The 20318-nt window shown below is 51.0% G+C and overlaps 1 protein-coding gene across 4 annotated transcripts in view; it reads left to right on the forward strand.

Annotated features, from left to right (window-relative positions):
• The window catches only part of ARHGEF37 (Rho guanine nucleotide exchange factor 37), a 19642-nt gene extending 5318 nt beyond the window's left edge, over positions 1–14324 (forward strand). For all 4 annotated transcript variants that reach the window (XM_019506447.1, XM_019506444.1, XM_019506445.1 and 1 more), the window contains 11 exons: positions 1244–1364; positions 2256–2403; positions 4165–4364; positions 5435–5565; positions 7638–7742; positions 9732–9842; positions 10195–10524; positions 11201–11329; positions 11774–11969; positions 12856–13028; positions 13683–14324. In XM_019506447.1, the coding sequence (XP_019361992.1) occupies positions 1244–1364; positions 2256–2403; positions 4165–4364; positions 5435–5565; positions 7638–7742; positions 9732–9842; positions 10195–10524; positions 11201–11329; positions 11774–11969; positions 12856–13028; positions 13683–13916 (1878 nt within the window). In that variant the 3' untranslated portion in view covers positions 13917–14324. The remainder of the gene's footprint in view (positions 1–1243; positions 1365–2255; positions 2404–4164; positions 4365–5434; positions 5566–7637; positions 7743–9731; positions 9843–10194; positions 10525–11200; positions 11330–11773; positions 11970–12855; positions 13029–13682) is intronic.
• The last annotated feature ends 5994 nt before the right edge of the window (positions 14325–20318 follow it).

The raw sequence follows: 20318 nt of genomic DNA on the forward strand, positions 1-20318 counted from the left end.
TTCGCATAGCAGCAGGAGCTGCACCCCCCAGACGAGCTGCTCATGGCTCAGTCCCGTGTTCTGCCCCACCCTGGCTGGGCAATGCCTGCCCCTCCCCCAGCCCCACTCCCACTCCCTCCCTCATTGCTGTACTCACTCTCCTCCCCACCTCTGCTGCAGCTGCCAGAAGCCCACAGCCAGGCTGCCTTGCGGCCCTACCTCTGCCCCACATTATGCGGGGCTAAGCCCCGTTAGTCCCCCTCCACCTTCCACTGCCTATGAAGGGGTATGCTTGTTAAAAAAAAGTTGAAAACCTTGACATAACACACACAAAGGCCCTTTAAGCAGCCTCTTCCACAGCAGACAAAGCAGACATGTCCCTAACCAGTTCTGGAAGATTGATGTCCAAGCCCAAAGGAACCCACCCCCTTCCTAAACGTGTGCCCTTGGTTGGCCTAAAACCCTTCCAAGCATGATACATGAAGAATGACAGTCATCCCAGTGAAGTTTTGCCCCATTAAATTATGCTACAACACCAAGGGACAAATCTCCCCAAACTATCCCCTAAAGTTACCCCTGGCTGCTCTCATGAGCACAGACATTCAGTGATGTGCACACAACACACATCTCTGTGCAAACTGTGAACGAGCATGTGTGGCTTTGATTCCTGGCTCTGCAGCTGTGGTGCTTGGGTATAGGTAAGGGAAAGCCATGGAGACAGTGTGCTCAGTCTAGAATATTTTTAACAAAACCTGCTATTTTGTCTGAACCAAGCAGTTGTGTAAAAATGTATTGGCTTTGATCTGAGAGGCAAAGATTTTTGTGGGCAACGTTTTTCATTGGACCAACTGCATGGTTGGGATGGACTTACGCAGGCATTTGAATTCAAGGCATCCTTCTCCAGGTCACTTGCCTTGGCTTTGATGGCAACTTTGTTCCTGCAGCAGAACAATGAGAGAGGGAAGGATTCTCAACAACCTGGCACAGCGTCATATCATGGGATGTGGGAGGCTCCATTTCAAGTCTCTGCCCCACAGCAGGTGGAGCTTGTGGACTGAAGTTCTCTGGTTGTTGCAAGGCCCCATTTTTATTCCTTAGGAGAAGAGGGCTCAGTTTTGATACTCTGGGATGCCAAATCACCGTTTTCCATCCAGCCAGTCCTGAGAGGCTATCCTGAAGGGCATTCACCCCACCTGCCTGTCATTCCTAAAAAGGGAGCGTAGTCTGGAGCTGAGTTCATGCTGATGACTCATTTTCCTTTCAGCTGCCTGATCTAGACCTGGAAGGGCTTTTCTCAAACATTGATGATGTCCTGCATGTCTCCAGATGTTTCCTGAAAAGGCTAGAGGCTGCAGGCAGCCACACTGAGCAGCTGAACCAGATCAGTAAGTGTGAAGGTGGCAGTGACATCCCATGTGCCATCCTGAGACTAAACAGACACCCCAGGTCCCAACAGCAGCAGCAGGGGGAAGAGGGCTGGCTTCATCTGAGCAGCCACAGTCCATCTCCTGCCCCCCCCCACCTTACACACACACACACACACTTTTCTCAGCACTCTTGCTCCTCAGTATTAAGTGTGGCAGAGCTAATGTGATTCTGGCAGCCTCCACCAATAGCGTGTCCCTCTGGAGCAAGCTCCATGCCACTCACCAGAGTCCACCTGCTTCCCCCGTAAAATCCAGAGCCAGATGGGAAGGGATTGCTGGGTCCTGTGTATTAAACACTACCATCTATTCAATTAACTCCATGAAATTGTGGAGACACTAGCTCTGCAGGGCACAAACCACATCACATAGGAGATCAGCGCTGCCCTAGCCATGGAAATGAGGAAAAAACAGAGTAAGAAGTGACATCGCCCAGTCAGAAAGGGCCTGAGGGGCAGTGATGTGTGTTGTTGGGTCATACTTGGCAAGTGGCAGGCCTAGTGCCATTTTGTCGTTTGCTCAGGTCCCCACAACCAAATTTCCAGCTGGTTGGGGGAGGAGGGGAAGGCTTTCTGAACTCCCTCCATTACTCTTTTAGAGAATGAGGAGACCTCCAGCCCACTCCAAGTTCAAAGGCACTGTGTGCTTTCTCTGTACTGTCCCTGGCTGGTGGGCCTAAACTTCAGCTGAGAGATTACCTTGGTCACCAGGTCCACTCAGTCTTTCCCTACTCTTTGACTCTGCCCACAAGGAGGCTGATTATTACATGGCACCATGTATGCTGGGAGAATCCATCCCTCATGAGAGGGACTGGCTTTCTACCACTACTCTCCCTCTCTCTCTCTGCACCAGGTGCCGTGTTTCAGGAGTTCAAGGAAAAGCTGGAGAGCGTCTATAAGGTCTACTGTGCCAGCTACGAGCAGGCCCTGTTGCTTGTGGAAAGTTACAGGAAAGACCCACGGTTGCAGCAGGAGATCCTAGACACCCTGAATACAATGGTGTAAGTAGTTGTTCCTGAGAAGGCTCAGTGCTGTGCACTGGTGGTCCATGATGGACTGAACATGGAAGCACACTGCTTTCATGCAGCCAGCTGGACATCCCTGTCCTCTTAATAGATGGTCCCTGAAGAAGCAGCTGGAAGTGGGGGATGCCTTCAACCAGCTGGATCGTATATCATGAAATGAGGGTTAGCAACCACCTTCATGCCATGACCTCATTTAGCCCGTTGATGTCCTGCTCCGAGTCCCAGAATCCTGGATGCTAGTTGCTGTGAGGCTCAGTAGGGGGCACAGTAGGGACTGGTTAGTGATTTATGGGGTATTCCCAGCACCTGCAGAAGACCTCGCTGAGTGAGATCGAATCAGACATTCTGCTTCAGTGGGCGAGCTGAGATAAGGGGTGGAGATGGCTCGTGGCCATCTTAGGCCAAGGGGGAGATGGCTTGTGGCCACCTCAGGCAGCTGTTGAGGCCCGTGGCTGAGTAGGGAGCAGCAGTGACAGGCTCCAGGGGGTGACATACCTTACCCCTGCTGGACAGCAAGGGACCCTAGGATAAAAGAGGGAGAAGGAGTCCTTGGCGGGGGGGTGCATGGGCTTTTAGGGGCTATCCCTCTTCCCTCCAGCATGTGTGCAGGATGCAGGGTGTTAATTTGCCAGGAAGGAAGGGTCAGAAACACATGCCCTTGCATCATGCTGCACTTGCTCTGGACTGGAGCTTTGTCCTTGTGTTAGATCCTCAACTCAACTGTCTAGACTTGGAGCATTGTAAGGGCTGATGGCTGACAGCATCCACAGCCCACACCTGCTCCCTGCTTCTGGCCAGCCAACAGGAAAGCATCACTCACAGGCAGAATCAATGGGAAGATACCTTCCCGCCCCTGTATGCTCTGGGGGCAGAAGTGGATTGCTGTGGACCTGCCAGCTCCTATTAGCTAGGTCATCAAAGGGTCCTGATGCTTAGGAGTGCAGTGGTGGATGAGGAGGAGCTGTGTGGGTTTTTATGCCTCTTGGAGTGCAACGGGTAAGGTATGTCCTAAATGAAGAGTGCCCACCATGCTGCAGGGGGAACCTGGACACTGTCAACCTGCTACAGCCTTCATGCTGCTAACAGCAACTACTCAGACTGCCGGTCTCTCTGTCCCAAGACAAGAATCAATCCTGGGGCCTATGAGTTAAACAAGTGTGGCACTGTTCAATGAGGCGAGGATGTCAGGCTGTGACTGGCAGTATCCTTTGGGTTGCTTGCTCTCTGCAGCTGGCAGAGAGTCATCTCAGTGTCTTAGCATAGGGTGACAGCTGACGTCCTCTGCCTGCAGCCCCGTGGAAAGCTGAAGTCAGGGCTTCATAGCTGAGAAATCCCCAGCACGGGAAAACAACCTCCCCCAAACAGGAGGAAAGCTACAAAGCCCCACTGTTGTCAGGGAGCTAGAGAGAGGAAGAGGTGCCAATTTACAGCAGCTGCGGATCTGGCTGTGGATTTGCAAAGGAATGGGGAACAAGGGCAGCCTGCTTATGATGTCTGTGGAGGAACGTGACCTCCCTGCAAGGGGATCATTCAGGATGGAGTGGGATGGGGGACATAATCCACATTCCATATTGATTTGGAGGGGGGATTTCTTCATTTAATCCTGAGTCTGAGGCCACTTTGCCTGCCAGACCCCCTTCATGACTCTGCATGTTAGAGCTCTCTCACTCAGTAGTGGAAAGGCAGAAAGGCTCGGAGCCCTCCCACAGCTTAACACACTATTCACCTCATTTGCAGACCTCACACTGGTGCTTCAGACCTGAGCTTCTTCCTGGTAATGCCAGTCCAGCGGGTCACCAAGTATGCGCTGTTGCTGCAGAAGATCCTGGAGAACACATCACCCAGTGATGGCGCCTACCCTGCCCTGCAGAGCGCAACCAATGCCATGCTGGAGGTCAGCGCCAACATCAATGAGTACAAAAGGCGCAAAGAAGTAGGTGAGTGAGAATCGGTGAAATGGAGGCATACCCAGGGTGACTGTGGGTCTTAAAGCCTGAGATAAGTAGAATCACTTCCATTTGCTCTCTTATAAGCCCCGCAGAAACCATTTTTGAGTTTGGCTTTAATTCAAAGTGAACTAATCCTTCCTTTCAACCTTCATCTTGTTTGTCTAGTGAGAGTGCAGGAGTCCTCACTCTTACAATACAGCCACATAGTGCCCAGCCCAATGGGGCCTTGATCTCAACTAGAGCTTGTAGGCACTGCTGTTGCACTATTACTATTACTACTACTAATTGAAAGCAAGTTCTGCAGCATAGTGCTGGTGGGTGAGAATCAGAAAGTAAAACCAATGGGCGTGTTTCATTCTCAGAGCTTAGAGGTGACACAGGCAAAAGGAACTGGTGATTTTCAATGAGACAAAATAAATCAGGCTTTCAAAAATCCCATTTTAAAATAACTTTTTTTCAGCTAAGAAATTAACCTTCATGTGTTTCAGCAGTGCCTAGCCCTCTCCCATCAGTATCAGTTCTAGATTTGGTCAAGAGGCAGCTTTTAAACCATTGGCCTTTTATGCCTGCCTTTGCTACTCTATTAACGGCTTAAGTTTTCTCACCCTTTCTGCTAATGAGGCAGATGAGGGTAAGGCCCTGAAGTGCTTCCATGCTTCCAGCAGTGGTTTTATTTTTACATTGCTTATTACTATTCCAAGTCTTCTTTAGCATTATTTATCTCACAGTAGCACTGAGGAACCTCTTGAAGAATCAGGGTCCCATGGATCTAGGCAGTGCATAAGCACGTGGGAACAGACCTCATGGTGTAATTAAAATGAGACCAAAATAGTGCAGGTGATTAAGCACAGGAGGAAAGGAGACTCAGGCAGATGCACAGTGGAGTGAGAAATTAGGTGACCAGCATCTTCAGCTGTGTTCCTCCATGCATATGAGGTAGCAGCGCCACATTTGCCACCCCCCCCACCAAGGACTAGAGGAGCTGTGGAGCCTTGGGGAAAGCAGAGACTTCTTGACCTGTTTATATCCCTCCCTTCTGTCCTGTTCACCGGAGGCAGCTTTCAAATACAACAAGGCTGAGCAGCTGACGCTACGGGAGCGCTTCGCTCGGCTCAACACGCACTCCATCGCCAAGAAGACCATGCGTCTGAGCCGGCTCTTCATGCATGAAGCTGGCATTGTGCCTAAGGTGAGGCCCCACTCAGGACCAGCTGCCAGGAACAGGACTGCATGTCTGTGTAGGTGATTTCAGATCCCCGCAGCAGCAGACTTGGGGACCACTTTCTGAAAGCATCTTTTCCACATCTGAAATTTCTGTAGCCTACAAGGCTTAACATTGACCACAAGATATATTTGTAAGTAGCATGTGCAAAACCTGGGTGATTGTAGCAGGGCCAGGACTCAGGGGTGACCCCTGATGGTCAAATGGCCACTGCCTCAGCCTGATTCTAGGTGCCCTCCCCTTTGCTCTTCCCTGCCACACCTTGATGGAATAGTTAGATTATGAAGGGGAAGCTGCCTGTTACTCCTAGAACCAGTCCTCATCCTTCCTTCACCCTGGACCCCACTAGCCTAAACCCAGTCTGTCCATAGTTGGGCCCTCCCAGCCTGTATGTGCCTCAAGGCACCCATTGCCCTAGGTGCTTATTAGGTGGCTCCAACCACCTCTTACACCACACCCATGCCTCACAGATGATACTCATTCCTGCTGACACATGCCCCTCCTGGCCTATGGTCTTCCAGTCCTCACCTCTCATGAGCTATAAGTTCACTGGTCCCCCTTGGTGTCCAGCTGTGACCCCCAGTCTTTATCCCTTCTCTGTGGCCCTGGGCCTGCTCCTAGGCTAGCTGAGACTGCTGGGGTCCCCTGGCCTCATCAGCCCTTCTGAGCTTTTGGCCCATCTCTGGGCCTTGGCTCCACTCCTGGGCCAGTGAGACCTTCAGGCTCCCTGACTCTGCTAACACTTGCCCCCTCCTGGGCTATAAATCCCCAGACTCTCTGGCCCCTCTCTCCTTTCTGGGCCAGCTGGGACTTCCTTGCCTCCCCTTAGTCCCTTCTACAAACCGCCTGTGTTGTTTTCCCCAGCTCAGAGGTTACCCTGGTGCTCTGCTGCCAGGAGCTCCTCTTCCTGTGGCTCTCAGGGCTGGACTGCTGGACCAGTTTAGGTCCTGGGTTTATATGCTTCAAGCTCCACCCCTTTCTGGTCAGGTGACTCTAACTGACCCCTGCCATACCTGCAGGCAGCTTCTCCCACTGCCTGCCTTCTCTTAAAGTGACAGGCATGCTAAGCGCCTTGTCACAGTGACCCATGCTGAGATCATATGATCAATACTGACATATCCTGAGTATTAGTTTGGGAAGGTATTGTCACTGAAGCAGGGGGTTGGACTGGATGACTTTTGAGGTCTTTTCAAACCTTACATTTCTAGGCAAAACACAAAAAGAGTTGTTTAAAGAGGGTGGTGATCAACTGTCCTCCATGTCCCCAGGAGACAGGGCCTGAAGTAATTCGCTTAGCTTGCAACAAAAGAAATTTAGGTTGGATATTTGGAAGGATTTTCTAACTTTGAGGGTGGCAAAGCAGTGAAACAGACTGCCTAGAGGGGCTGTGAAAGCTCTATCATGGGAAGTGTCTGAGGAGAGGTTAGGCAAACATTCATCTGGGACAGTTTAGAAATAGAGGCTCCTGCCTTGAGCAAGGGGTTGGACTAGGTGATTTCCTGAGGGCTCTTCTAGCTCTGTATTTCTGTGGTTCCATGACATGTGCTCTATATTATCATATGAGCCATGACACAGCCTCTGTGTGGCTCCCTGTGGTCATTGGCCCCCAATCAGAGGAATGCCTGGTGATCTGAGCTGAGTATTAAATTCACTTCTGTGATCCATTGGTCAGTGAAGACATGGAGCATGGTAGAGCCAACACCTTCAATCTCTGAGGACATGATTCTTCTAGTAGGCAGCTACTGATACATTCTTCCAAGGCTGTGGAAGGCCCTCCCATGCTCCAGCTCTATCCTACTGTCACCATCCCTGTATACTCAGGGTGAAACTGTGGACCTTTTGAAGTCCCATGGATTACAATAGGACCAGGATGTCCATCTCCAAGAACTTCCCACTAGCATCAGGCAGGCGTTCACTCCATTTTGTGTTGGAATTCAGTCCCTCCCATGCAGTCCATCCCCCAAACCTGCTCAGATTACTCAGTAGACTAATCTCCCCTCCAAGGGCCCCTAATGTAACTTTCTCCTGTTGACTTGCAGACAGAAGACAAAGAATATGATGATCTGGAATTAAAATTCCAGTGCCTGGCCTCCGGTGTGACCATGCTGAAGGAGAACATGGCCTCTTACTTGAACAATTTATTGGTAAAATCTACATGTACCATAATGCCTAGGGTTAGAAACCCACAGGGGCAGCGTAGGCACAGCCATTTCGGTTCCTTGTAGATCTTGGAAGGATTTAAAGCCCACAGAAAGGAAGGAATTCTTTACTGGACTGGGAGGAACGAGATGAAATTAATAAGAGGAAAACAACCTAAATATCTGGAAACACTCCTCGTCAGTGAGACATGACATAGTTTCCTGGGGAGATGTAAAGGCCCGTCCCTTGAGATTGGCAAAAGCCCTGCATTGGCCCCAGAGAGATATGGGAGACTTCACCAGCAGCCAGGTAATGGACTGAGCACCCAAGACACTAAGGGCATTTACAGATGTGCTCTGGAAGGTGGTGGGGGTCCTTTGATTAGTGAACTGCACTAATTAAAAGCACCCGAGCATCATGTGTATCAGCATCCGCACACTGAAAAAATGGTGGCAGGGCACCTTGAACTAAAACTCCTTTAACATTTTTCAGTGTGGGAACACTGATACACATGATGCTGGAGCCTGCTGGAAAACATTAATTCCTGTGCTCCAGCAGACTCAGTTAGTGTAGTGTGCTCTGGCGCGCTTGATTTATGGCATGTCGATGCAGCCTCCATGCATGTGTGTAAGTGCCCTAAGCTCTGGCAGGGACATAGGCAGATGAGTGCAGGGATCAGATGCAGTTTCCCAGGAACCTGTAGAATCATCTGAGGAAAGAGCAGAGGGTCATGTCTCCCCACCTCCACCCAATTAAAGTCCTCTTGTACATGTAAATGAAAGCAAGGGACAGTGCAATTCCTGTGGCAGCAGTGACCCAGACTTCCAATGCACCATTTGGCAGGCTGGCCACTCCTTGATCCCTTTGGTCTGAACACCTCCCTGTACTGTACCTGGGCCACCAGCAGAGAGCTAAACCTCTGTTTGTACCATCTCAGCAGGGCGGCAGCATTTGCATAGGAGTTTCCCCAGGCCTCAAAAAGCAGTACACAAGTCTCCAATAGAACTACTCTATGGTTCAGAGGCCAAAGATGCCTCCCCCTTCCACCTTCGTTCTTGCTGGCTCTGACCTTTTCAACAGCAACAAGAGTGTGATTCATCCCCTGGGATGTGAAGCCAGGAGCACAGAGAAGGAGCTTAGATGCGATACTGTAGTCCTCAGCTCAGTCTGAGCCAGACTGGCGTTGAAATGTGATGGAGGGCTGCAGCACTGGGGAAGACACTGCCCTTCATGGGAAAGGTTGAAGCAAACCCATTTTGAGCTCAGTTGTTCCCAGTAACTGTCCAGCTTCTCTCCCCTCCCACTGGTCACAGGTGCCCTGCCCTGGCAGGGATCCTAGGACAACTCTGTAGTGAGGAAAGACTCCGACCGCCACACTGCCACAGCTCCAGACACAGCACTCAAGACAGTGTCAAAGCATCTCCCATTGCACCGGGAAAGGGGAAGGTGCTGTAGCACTAGAAACTTGGCAGCAGGGTCTCAAAGTAGGAGGGAGGCTCTGGTTCTGGCTAGGCTGCTGGCAAGCACTGGACTGTACACTCGTGTGTCTTGGTGGGGGGTGGTTCTGCACGCTGCTTTGTGCACTTGGGAGAAAGACTCCTGAGCATAGATCAGCTTTCTGTCATGCCCCAGGGCAACATTGTGGGAATACTTGGTGCTGCCGGGTTCAGCACATCGGTATATGTTTTCCTAGGGAACACTAGCCTGAGTGCCCTGGGCAGTTGTTATGAGGGTTGGACAGCTGCTGTAGCTTTTAGCTTACAACCAGAGAGGACTGAAGGTTTGGGGGACCCATACCAAATGGATGGGATTTGCAAGTGGCTGTAAGGGTCCCTCTGTCCTGGAAGTGACTCCTTTGCAAGCATCTCTGTGGCCCTTGTCCTTCAAACCAGGTGGCCTTCAGGTTGCTCAGGAGAGGCTGATATGGCTCTAGGGATATCCCAGGCTTGGGCGCACACGTACAATTTCTCAGCTCCATTTCTTGTCCACTTTAGGCATTCCTCATTTCCAAACCACATGAATGTGAGCTGGAAATTGAAGAGGGAGCTGTCCAGCAATATCGCCGCCTTGCAGGAAACCTGCACCTCACCATCTTCCCAGAATTTGTGAGTATGTTTCATTTGCCCAGGTGTTGTGACATAGAGCTGTTTTTACCAGCTCACGGTGAGCAGTGAAGTGCAGGACTCTATCAGAATGTAAGATTGTGGGAAAACCTGACTATCTGATTTGTTTCCCCAAAAGCATTGCCCATTTTGTGCCTCAGCCTTTGGCAGACTTGGGGATTTCCCTTGTCTCACAGGTGCCTCCTATGCAGGAGAAAGGAGCTCAGCTGCTGTAAGACTTGACAGACCTGAAAAGCAGAGGGTGTCCCCCCAGGTTATTCTAGATGCTCAGGCTGGTACACCGGGTTGCCTCTTGAGGATTTCACAGCAGTGCCTTTGGGTTCTTGTCCCACAGAGGAGACGGCTGAACCAGGTGGTCTACCAACCACTCTGCAGCCTGACAGATGCTCTGAGAGGACCACAACAGCTGATCAAGAAGCGCCTAGACAAGCTGCTTGACTATGAGGAGATCCAGGAGCGGAAGAGTGAGACAGGCAGCGTGACCTATGATGAGGAAGCTGCTATGAACACGTACCTTGCCATCAATGCCCTGCTCATGTCTGAGCTCCCCAGGTTCAATCAGGTGGCCATGCAGTTGGTGGGGCAGATACTGCACTCGCTTGTAGCCCTTCAAAGGGAGTTGGCCAAGCAGGTGCTGGAAGAGACTACAAGGGAGTTGGCCCAGGTAATGGACGTTCTCCAGCTGTGTAGAGCTGGCACGCAAGCATGATGTTCTCACGGCCATAAGTGTACAGCTGCCTTACCCAGGCTTGCATGATGCAAGGCACCAGCTAGTTTCTCTCTAGGTAGTGGGCTGCCTCCCTGTCTCCCAGTCTCTATAACCCAAGGCACAGAGGATCACTTCATTTGCGCAGTTTTGTCTTCCCTCTTTCCTGGGAGGACTAGAGTGGTGGCCTCATTACTGCTCAGGGTAACCCTGCCACCTCATGGGCAGTTGCACAGAGCCACTCAGGAGAAGCATGATTTCTACTGCAGTGAGGCTTGGGGGTGTCAGTGGTGGACAAGTCCTCACTGCTGGTGGGTGCTGTGCAAAACGAACAAGAAGACAGCTCCCACCCTGATGAGTTCACCTGAGCAAACCAGAAAGTCATTCGTTCCAAAAAAGCTCTGGCAGGACAGGTGCTCCTGTAAGGCCCTAGAGTATCCCACGCTCTCAGACACTGAAAGTCTGAGAAGAGATACAGTTGATGGACAGAGGTTCTTTCAGGGCCTGTTCTTCTAAGGCCCTTCCTTCTCCCTTTCCTTCTTCCCTCCTTTCATTTACACTCTTTTGGTGTGTTTCTTTCTGTGTGCTCTTTCCCCATTGCTGCTCTCTCTCACCCCAGGGTCTCTTTCCACAGCTGCCACACAGCCACCTTCCCCTCCCTACTTTCTGGAAGATGGTGGAAGACACATTATGCCAGTCTGGCACCCAGGTTCATGCCTTCTGCCAGAAGTTTGAGACAGTCATGCCAAGCCCTGTGGTACAGGTAGGAGCTTGGAAAAAGGTCTCCCCCTGCCTCCCTTTCCCCTTCACCTCATCACGTAGCTGATGAGATTGGATGTCTGAGTAGATACTCAGTGGTTCACAAGTTCACATGAACCACCCCTATTGGAAAGGAAGTGAAGCCAGAGACAGCTGGTTGCAGTTCCTTTGCATTAGCTGTGATAGTGGCTTTGACTCCTTGACAATGGAGTCAAAGTTGAATCAGAAACCTTCCACCAAAAAAAGCCTGGTGTCTCTGGCTCTGCAGACCTGGCTTGGTACCCTGAGGCAGATCAGAAGTTTAACAGCAGCCCGCAGGAGTTCCTACCCTGACCACTCACAGTGATGTAATAATACCACAGATGGGGAAAAATACCCGGGGAGGTGTGATCTCAAGCTGAGGAAAGCATTTTTGACTAAGTTCTGCTTGTATCTCATTCTCTATTAGTCTCTGAGCCCTGAGGAGGAGCAGAGGGTCCTTTCACTTGTGAGCAAACACAGTCCAGACAAGCTCTACCAAGTGATAAGCAACATCAGTGGCAGCAAAGACCTGGACCTGACCTTGCAGAGGGGACAGATTGTGGCTCTCTTGCATGGCATGGACACTAAGGGCAACACTAACAGATGGCTGGTGGATGCTGGAGGTATGTGAGGACTGCAGGGACCTCCTTCTTCTCTGGGACATTGAGAGCCCCTCCCCTCCCTAGGTCAGTTTTGAGCAACAAACAGGAGACCTGTGTTCTACCAATGTTCAGTGTTATGGGTGGATTAAATGTCCCAACAGAGCTTCTGTCCATGGGGAAGCAGGTGCTGCTCTGAGTCTGTGATGCATTTCTTTTCTTAGTGGGGCAACCCTTCTTCTCTGGGTGCTTGCCCTGCATCCCACTCTGGTGTATCACTCTGCTTCTGTGTCAACTGAGAGCTCCCTCATAATAATAAGCAACCCTAAGGTTAAGAGGAGTTGGCCTGAGGGGTGTGTGTGTATGCTGGGTGGTTTGCTTGAAAGCATTGCTGCTGAAGCTCACTGGGCAGATCCCAAGGTGCTGAGGAAGAGAGCAGATGGGTGCATCTCTCTGTTCCTGGACTTTGTGGATGAAACAGGAATGAGCAGTGACTCTCCCCTGTTTTTGCCAGACTCAAATCCACTCCTGGTTTTTCCCAGCAGTCCTAGGTCTGCAATTAAATGACCCTGTATGTGATGCTCAGCTTTTCCCCACTAGCATTTGTGATGCACCATGACCTGGGAAGAAGGGTTCTACCTGTCAACAGAATCTCTGGACCTCCTGGTGCTTCCTGGGTGTCTTCCAGGGAGCAAGTTAAGCTTGGGTGCAATGACTCAAAGATGCAGGTCAGGGCAGAGGTGCATTGGCAGAGCTGTGTTATGCCAGGCCACGGCCAGCTACCCTTTTCTTGCTTCCCTAACCACACTCACAAAAGAGAAGTGTTTCATCAGTAGCAAGTAGCCTATGCTTCCCCTATGATCTGGACCGATGGTGATTTTCTTTCTGATGTAGTTTGTGTGCCCTGCAGGTCCCCGAGGATACGTCCCTGCTGGAAAACTCCAACCCTATCACCTGGTCCAAAGCCAAAAGCCCAGGATGCAGACGCTGACCCCAGATGACAGGGCTGAGAGAAGACGACACTCTTACACCTTTTCCGAAGCTCCCAGGCCTCCGGTTCCCATTGTCACACCGGCTTCCCAGGTGGGTGTTGGAGACATAGCAGCAGCCTGTTTATTCATTAATAGATTCATAGCCTCTGCTTCTGTGCATGTATCTGCCCAAGTGCACATGCAAGCACACACAGCATGTACAACTATACACCAGTACCTGTGCATATGTGCCTGTGCATTACAGCTTCCAGAGGAGCTGGGATCTGATAACAGATTGGCTCAAGGCTCAGCTAGTTGGTATTCTCTTTGTGTCAGTAGTCACTGCCTGCTGCTGCAGAAGAAAGGACTCTTTTTATCTCCTCCACTGATGTACAAATACTTCTACGTGCAGCACTCTCACCTGGTGTAAAGAAAGGAAAGGCCCTATGGGGAGCACAGAATGCTCAAAAGGGTGAGATGTGGTTAAACCTTTGCATGTATGACCACAAATACTGTCTGTAATGTTACAGTACGCCTGAGCAAATCCTGGGTACAGCACTGAGCACCGAGCTCTTGGCTCACAACAGACACGCTCATGTCCCAGGTACAGCATTTATCTCCCTGAAATCATCTGGCCGAGAGGGGTGAGGTTCTTGCAGGCTTACATAGCAGTCATCCTCCCCTTCTCCTCAGGCACGGCACATTCCACCCTTTGAGCCTTCTCTTCACTGAGGGCTTTCTATCTGTATCTTCTTGTCCTGTCCAGGTGGTCGCCGGTTTCTCGTTCGCAGCCAGGAGCCCCCAGGAGGTCAGCCTTCAGGCAGGGCAGCCGGTGGCAGTGCTGGAACCTCACGATAAGAAAGGCAGTAAGGACTGGAGCCTGGTGGAAGTTAATGGACAGAGGGGCTATGTTCCTTCCAGTTACCTGGTGATGGTCCCTCCATGGGAGCCACTGGGGTGGAGCTTGCCTGCTTGGTCTCCACCAACTCAGCAAACATAAAGGCAGTAGGGATGCTCAGATTCAGAACTGAGCTGTCCATCCCCCTGCTGACCTGGCTCCCCCCAGCGAGGCTTGCCATGCAGGGAGGGGACCCGGGGAGTGAAACGGCAGGGATAGGGAATGGCCCACAGGGCTGAAATTCACCTAGGGGAAGGGAAGGACAAAAGCGGCTGCCACAGCATTTTGCCCAGTGACTTCATGAGCGTGAGTGTGTATGGGTGGGTGTGAGGATGTCTTATATGTTGTTGCCTATGAGGGGCTGAGTGGGTGTGTGTGATGTTGCATTGTTGCGTGTGTCCTCATGTTTTCTTAGAAGCCATGAAGGGATGTTAAGAAATTGGATATTAGGAAAAACTTTCTCACTAGGAGGGTGGTGAAGCACTGGAACGGGTTACCCAGAGAGGTGGTGGCATCTCCATATTTGGAGGTTTTTGAGGCCCAGCTTGATCTAGTTGGGGCTGGTCCTGCTTTGAGCAGGGGGTTGGACTAGATGTGACCTCCTGAGGTCCCTCCCAACCCTCATTTTCTATGATTCTTTGGGAGGGGGGAGGGTAGCAGTAGGAGAGGGGTTGTGTGGACTTCTGTCATGCTGGGACTTACTGAAATGAATAACAAGGAGAAAAGCGTAACACAGGAAAAGGAGACAGAACCAAGCCAGAAGGCAGATGAGCTTCAAGCAAGGGTGACTTACCTGACAGAGGGAGACCTCTGAATGGGAAGAAAATCTGTTTGTCCTCACTGAGTGGTGTCTGTGAGGTTAGAGCATGACCAAGAGACTGAAGCACACCTCCTCAAAGCATCGCCACAACTGGCTGTAGCTCCTGCTCTTATGGCCACCTCAACAGAGAGACCAAGGATCAAGCAAGCCATGGAGGTGAACACAGAGCTGAGACTGGAGCTGGGCCAGAGGAAATCTGCCCAGCAGCTGCCTTTGCAGTCCTTGCTCAGTCTCCAGGACTCCAGAGCCAACCCCTTTGACTAGCACTTTATATAGACAACATAGCAGCACCTGAATCTTTCTAAAGAGTATTAGCAGTGTGACCTAATGGACTGAGCACTGGCCTGGGACTCAAAAGACATTTTGGATTTATTCCCAGCTCATCTTGTGACCTTGGGCATAACAGATCCCCCATCTGTGTCTCAGTTTCCCCATCTTTAAAACTGTGATAATGCTACTGACCTCCTTAGTAAAGCACTTTTGGATCTATGGATGAAGAGTGCTGTGTAAGAGCAGGGTATTACTGTTATTAATATTTAACATGGAATGATATCTTATGTGTCATCTGTATAAATATACTCACAGAACAAACTCACTTGATCCACGGGGAATAAACTACTGTAAAATCCATTCAGGCAGTGTTGTTTTTAAAGTGCTCTTGGTAATGCTGAACAAAACATGCTCTGGAACAACAAAGCCTTAGTAGTACTCTGGAGAAAGGGGGCATGCCATGCTTTTGACTCCAGCACTGGGTCGGAGTGTGTGCATACGGGGGTGGAGGTAAATTGTCATACTGCTAGCACAGCACAGACACTCCCAGTGAAGTTTATCATCATCAACTTCCTAGTGGATTGACTCCCTAGGGTTCCTGAGGCTATGCTATCCTATTGCTGCTGTCCAGCAGGGAATATTCATCCTATTGGCTTTGCTCCTTCATAAGTTCTCTTTGCACCTCATTATACCTCCTCTGATCACAGAAGGTAAGAAACACTGGTGCTCTGATGTAAAAGGGCTGTGAGGTTCTTGCTTTCAGTAGCTGGAAGCTGGAATTTTTGTGTCCCATGTCAGCAGTGAATGCAGTGCAAAGCTTTGTTATACATGCGCAGGTTGGCCACTAGATGGCAAAACTGCACTGTCTGTCTGCTGACCTGCAGTGCCTGTGATGCAAAAAGGTTGGCATGACAGTCACCTGGGAAGGTTGGCTGTTGGACAGGAGGCTCTGGCATCCCTTGTTCTCTGCTCCCTGCAGCAGCACAAAAAACAAGCCAGACAGAGAGTTTCAGTGCTCCTTCTGCCTGCAGCTTGGTCTGGCCGATCTCAGTATGCAGGTACAGGAAAGGTCAGGATTTGAATGGGAGACACATAGGGGAATCCTAAGGTGCTGCAGTGACCTCCTGTGCTAGGAGTACTGGGTGATGCCAAGGGACACTGTGCTGTGGATGGATGTGGGTGAATTCAGAGGCTGAGATGCTGGGAGATCCCACAGCTCAACAATTAATCCTATGCCTAATTCAGACCCTTTCAGCTGTTGGGGAAGCTCGGCTTCCCAAATTACATGGTGAGCCCCAGCCAGATTCCCTTTAGGATTACTACACATAGATTCGCTAAAACGCTCCCTAGCAAATTGTTCTGTCTTCTAGATTGGTTTTCGCTTCTTGGGCCAAACTGGTATCTAGGGTGACTGGGCTCTGCTAAACACCTCCATTTCAGAGCTGGTCACATTTTCCTGCTGGGTGAATGGGTCTTTGCAAAGAGCCCTTATTGATGTGGGAGATGAGTATTTCCACCTTCAGGGTCTTTCTCTCCCTGCTCTGGCAGGACTAGAGGTGGGCTGGGGACAGTGGAGGCAACCTGCTCAACCATTATTGCAGGGATGGGCAGGGAAAAGAGTGTTACTCAGCCATTACAGACTCTGCATAACCAAAGACCCAGGGCACATGGCTCAGAAGGAGAGAAGTGTCAGATCTTCCACCCTGTTGTAAGCCCCAAAGGTGAGATCTGTGCGATTCTTTACTGGACACATCACTGCTGCTTGCTTCCCCTGGGACCAGTACTAGGAACCCACAGACCTCAAGGCAGCATCAGCACTTCCACCCTGAGAAAATCGTCACAGAGCAGAGAGCTAGGGACTGTGACACGTAGCACATGGGGGTGATGGGCTTGGGGAAACACTCTCAATGTGAACAGGAAGGCTGGTAAGAAAGATTTGCCCTGCAGACAAGCCTGGGAGCTGGTAACTTCCATTTTCTAATCCCAGCTCTGACCCTCCCTCCCTCAGCAGCTTCCAGGCTTCTCTTCTTCTCACCTCCATTTAGCTCTGGGAGAGGGGCAAATGGGGCTTGAAGAATAACTCAGACCAATGTGTATGAAGCCCAGAAGGTGCAGTTTTATTATTACTTGATAACAGAGCCCCCTGGGGCCCCAACCTTGCACAGCAAAGGAGAGCAAAGCTGAATAATGCATCAGGATGAAAAGACCCCATGGGAGGAGGAGGGGCAGACCCTGGGCCAGTACTCAAGCAGAGAGCAAGGGCAGCAGGGGGGTACAACACACTCCAGCAGCTCTGAACATGCCGTTTCTATTGAAAGGAGCTGCGTTGGAAAAATCGATGGCAAGTTATTTATTATAAATGCTGAGAGCCTTTGCTCTTGCCCCGTGCATGAAATAGGCTGAGGTCACTGTGCAAAGCAAATGTGCAGAATGCACACCCTACCCAACTCTCTCTGCCACCACCAACTGCCCTGGCACTTCAGCTTCCTGCTGAAGGAGGAGCAAAGGCACTAAGGACAGAAGGTGGCACTAGCTCTGGGGAAGCTAGCACATGGCGAGCTGGGCTGCCTGCCAGGTGCACACGTTCCTGTGTGCAGAGGAGTGGCAATGTGGGCCACCAGGGTACGTGCACCAGGGCTGGGCATAGATGGACGTTCTCCAGGGGCACCCATTGCACGAGGGGTCTGAGGGCACGGAGCAGAGAACACCCTGTGCCCACCAGCGGCTGCCTCTGCCCCCAGGGGAAGGTGGTAAGTCCTTCAGTGCTGGATCCGTTTAGAGCCTTGCCTGAAAACTTCACACGCATCCTTTTCCAACAGGACAAGGGCATAGCTCAATGGGTGCCCCTGTGCTATGACTGCTTCAAAAGGAAATTCTGTGTCCTCAGCATAGCCTTGGGGCTGCTGTCAGCGCTGTTACATCTGTGTGCATACTGGGGGAGCGCACTGCACTGGGACCACGGTCCATCCCCTGACCTCCAGCAGGCCATGGAGAAGAGAAGGTAGTGCTTTGCAGAGCACCTAGTCTCTGCTTCTCCTCCCTGGACATGGTCACAGGCAGGCTGTTCAGAGAGAATGTGAGGAGGGGGACTTCTGCAGGGTATTTGTGCATGTGTTGCAGCACATTACTTACCCTTTCTTCTGTAAGCTACAAAGCTGACTCCTGAACACCTCCTAAAACCAGAGCCTCTGTAGCAATTTTAGGAAGATCATGCACATTGGTTCCCATGTCCCAGCCACATCCCAACCTGGGGCATGGGTTATTTTTCCCTCTGCAAGTTCACCCCACCAGTGCATTTCAGGGAGGTGCTTTCCTTTCTTCCCACCCTGACTGACCGTGTAGTGTGGCAGCATGCTAGTAAATACCTACTGCATTCCACATCAGGCATGGCTGCGTGGGGGGGCATGCTGTCACCTGACTAGATGCTGTATTTACAGAGCCAATCAAGACATCCCTTTAGGCCAGCCAGACTGAATGCAGTCTGCTGGTAGAGCCCTATTAACATCTGTATTCACAGCTGGAATCATCATCCCCTCATTAGGGGCAGATTGGTGCCTGGGTTTCACCCTCCTCTGTCAATAAAGCTTCTTTCATCTTCAGGAGCAGTGGGGTGGTTGTGTATCTGTTGGGAGGGCCTCTTGCTGCTATCTTCTTCTCTCATCATCAAGGCATCTCATTAGCACTTTAAAGGCCTTTGCAAGTCCTCCCCTTCAAGTCCAGCATGGCTGCCCCTCCTTTCAGTACACAGGCCTGTTGCTTAAGCAGCAATTGTGTCTCCCTTGAAGTTAGCCATTGTTGGGCCAACATTGTGAAGCACTCTGGCATTTGTCTGTGGTCTCTCTCCACTGTCAGGCTCTAGGTCAGGGAGGTGCCTATGTGGCCAGGAATTGGTAATGGGGTTGAGTGCGTGGCTCTGGGTAAATGTGGGATATTGAAGGCCACAGGTGCCTTCCAGGAGTAGAGCCAAGGCTTTGCGGGGATGAGTGAGCACTGATTTGTGAGGAAGTCTGCTGGGACCTGAGTGCGTGAGGCATGCGCGTGAGGGTAGAAGCGTTTGTGTATGAGAACTCTCTTTCTCTCCTCCCCTGACAAGGAAAAGCTGGGCATTTGGGGGAGGGAAGAGGAAGAGTCCTCTGCTTCCCCTCTACTTGCTGGAAGAGCAAGAGTGTATAAATTTGGGGGTGCTGGTGGGGCGTGCATCCCACCTCCCTAGTCAGGGAGACACTAGGAGTATAGAGCAACTCAGGGACCCCCTGCCACTAGCTTGCCACCCTTTAGCAAAGGAAGACTGTGGGTGAGAGGAGACCAGAGGGCACAGCAAGGCCTAGAAATCCTGGTGAATGCCTCAGTCATCTCCTGACGTTCCAGTTACCTGCTGAGAGCAAGCATGGTACTGCCCAAGGACAGGGCCCCAACCAACAAACAGGTCCTGATCCTGCCATCCTCTAGCCCAGGCCTTGTTTCCAAGCTCAGCTACCCCAATACATCTCTACATGATGGTGGCCACAGCCAACCTCATGGTGCACCTAGCCATGCCCCTACATTGCCTTGCCTTGGAGCAGTGCCACCCACCACCGCTCATGCACCAAGGCAGCGCAGCCCAGACCTTCAGAATGCCACTGATGGCTCCTCTGGATCCTTCTGCATCTAATCAAATCAAATCAAGTCAGATTTCCCTCCTGAGCAAACCTTCCTGCCAACTCAGCAGGGGCTCAAACACAATCAGCCAAGCCACCAACCCGAGCAATTATGAAAAGTGCCAGTGCCAATAAGCCCTGTTCCTCTGCAACTCGGACACCTGGGAATCCTGGAGAAAATGCTTCCAGGGCCTTTGGGCCTGCTGCGGGAATGCTCCCGACTCACTGAGGTGAGTGCAGGGGAGACCATGAGGCCTTGTCAGAGGGCTCTGGCATGCTCTCTCAATCTTTACAAGACCTGCCCTTTCAGGTGTTCAACTGCCTGCCTTGCTTCAGCCCAGAAGTGCCTGTATTTTAGCACTGGGTAAAATGATTCTTGCATCCATCTTATAGAATAAGTGCAGGTCTTTTGGGCTGGAAGTCACATTTTTTCACACCCTGGAGTCTGACAGTTTCTCCCAGGAACAGTGTTTGTAACTGGTCTTTCAGGCCAGTATAGAGGGGATGGCACTAACTCATGCAAATCCCAGTGAGATGCTCAACCACGTGCTGAGCTGTGATTTGGGAGAAGCTGGGTCCCCAGAACTATGCAGGGTAAGAAGAGCCTTGGAAGTGTGCTTTCCTTGCAGAGCATGGCTACAGCTGACTCTGGTGTACACATACACTTAGGGCACATCTACATGTTGCCCTACGGCAACATAGCAACATGCTACATCACTGTACGGTGCACTACAATGACATTGCAATTGTGTGTCTACTCATGATCACCAGCTATGT

The sequence above is a fragment of the Gavialis gangeticus genome, unplaced genomic scaffold (assembly GCF_001723915.1).
Source record: "Gavialis gangeticus isolate Ggan-Ray unplaced genomic scaffold, GavGan_comp1, whole genome shotgun sequence".
NCBI lineage: Eukaryota > Metazoa > Chordata > Crocodylia > Gavialidae > Gavialis > Gavialis gangeticus.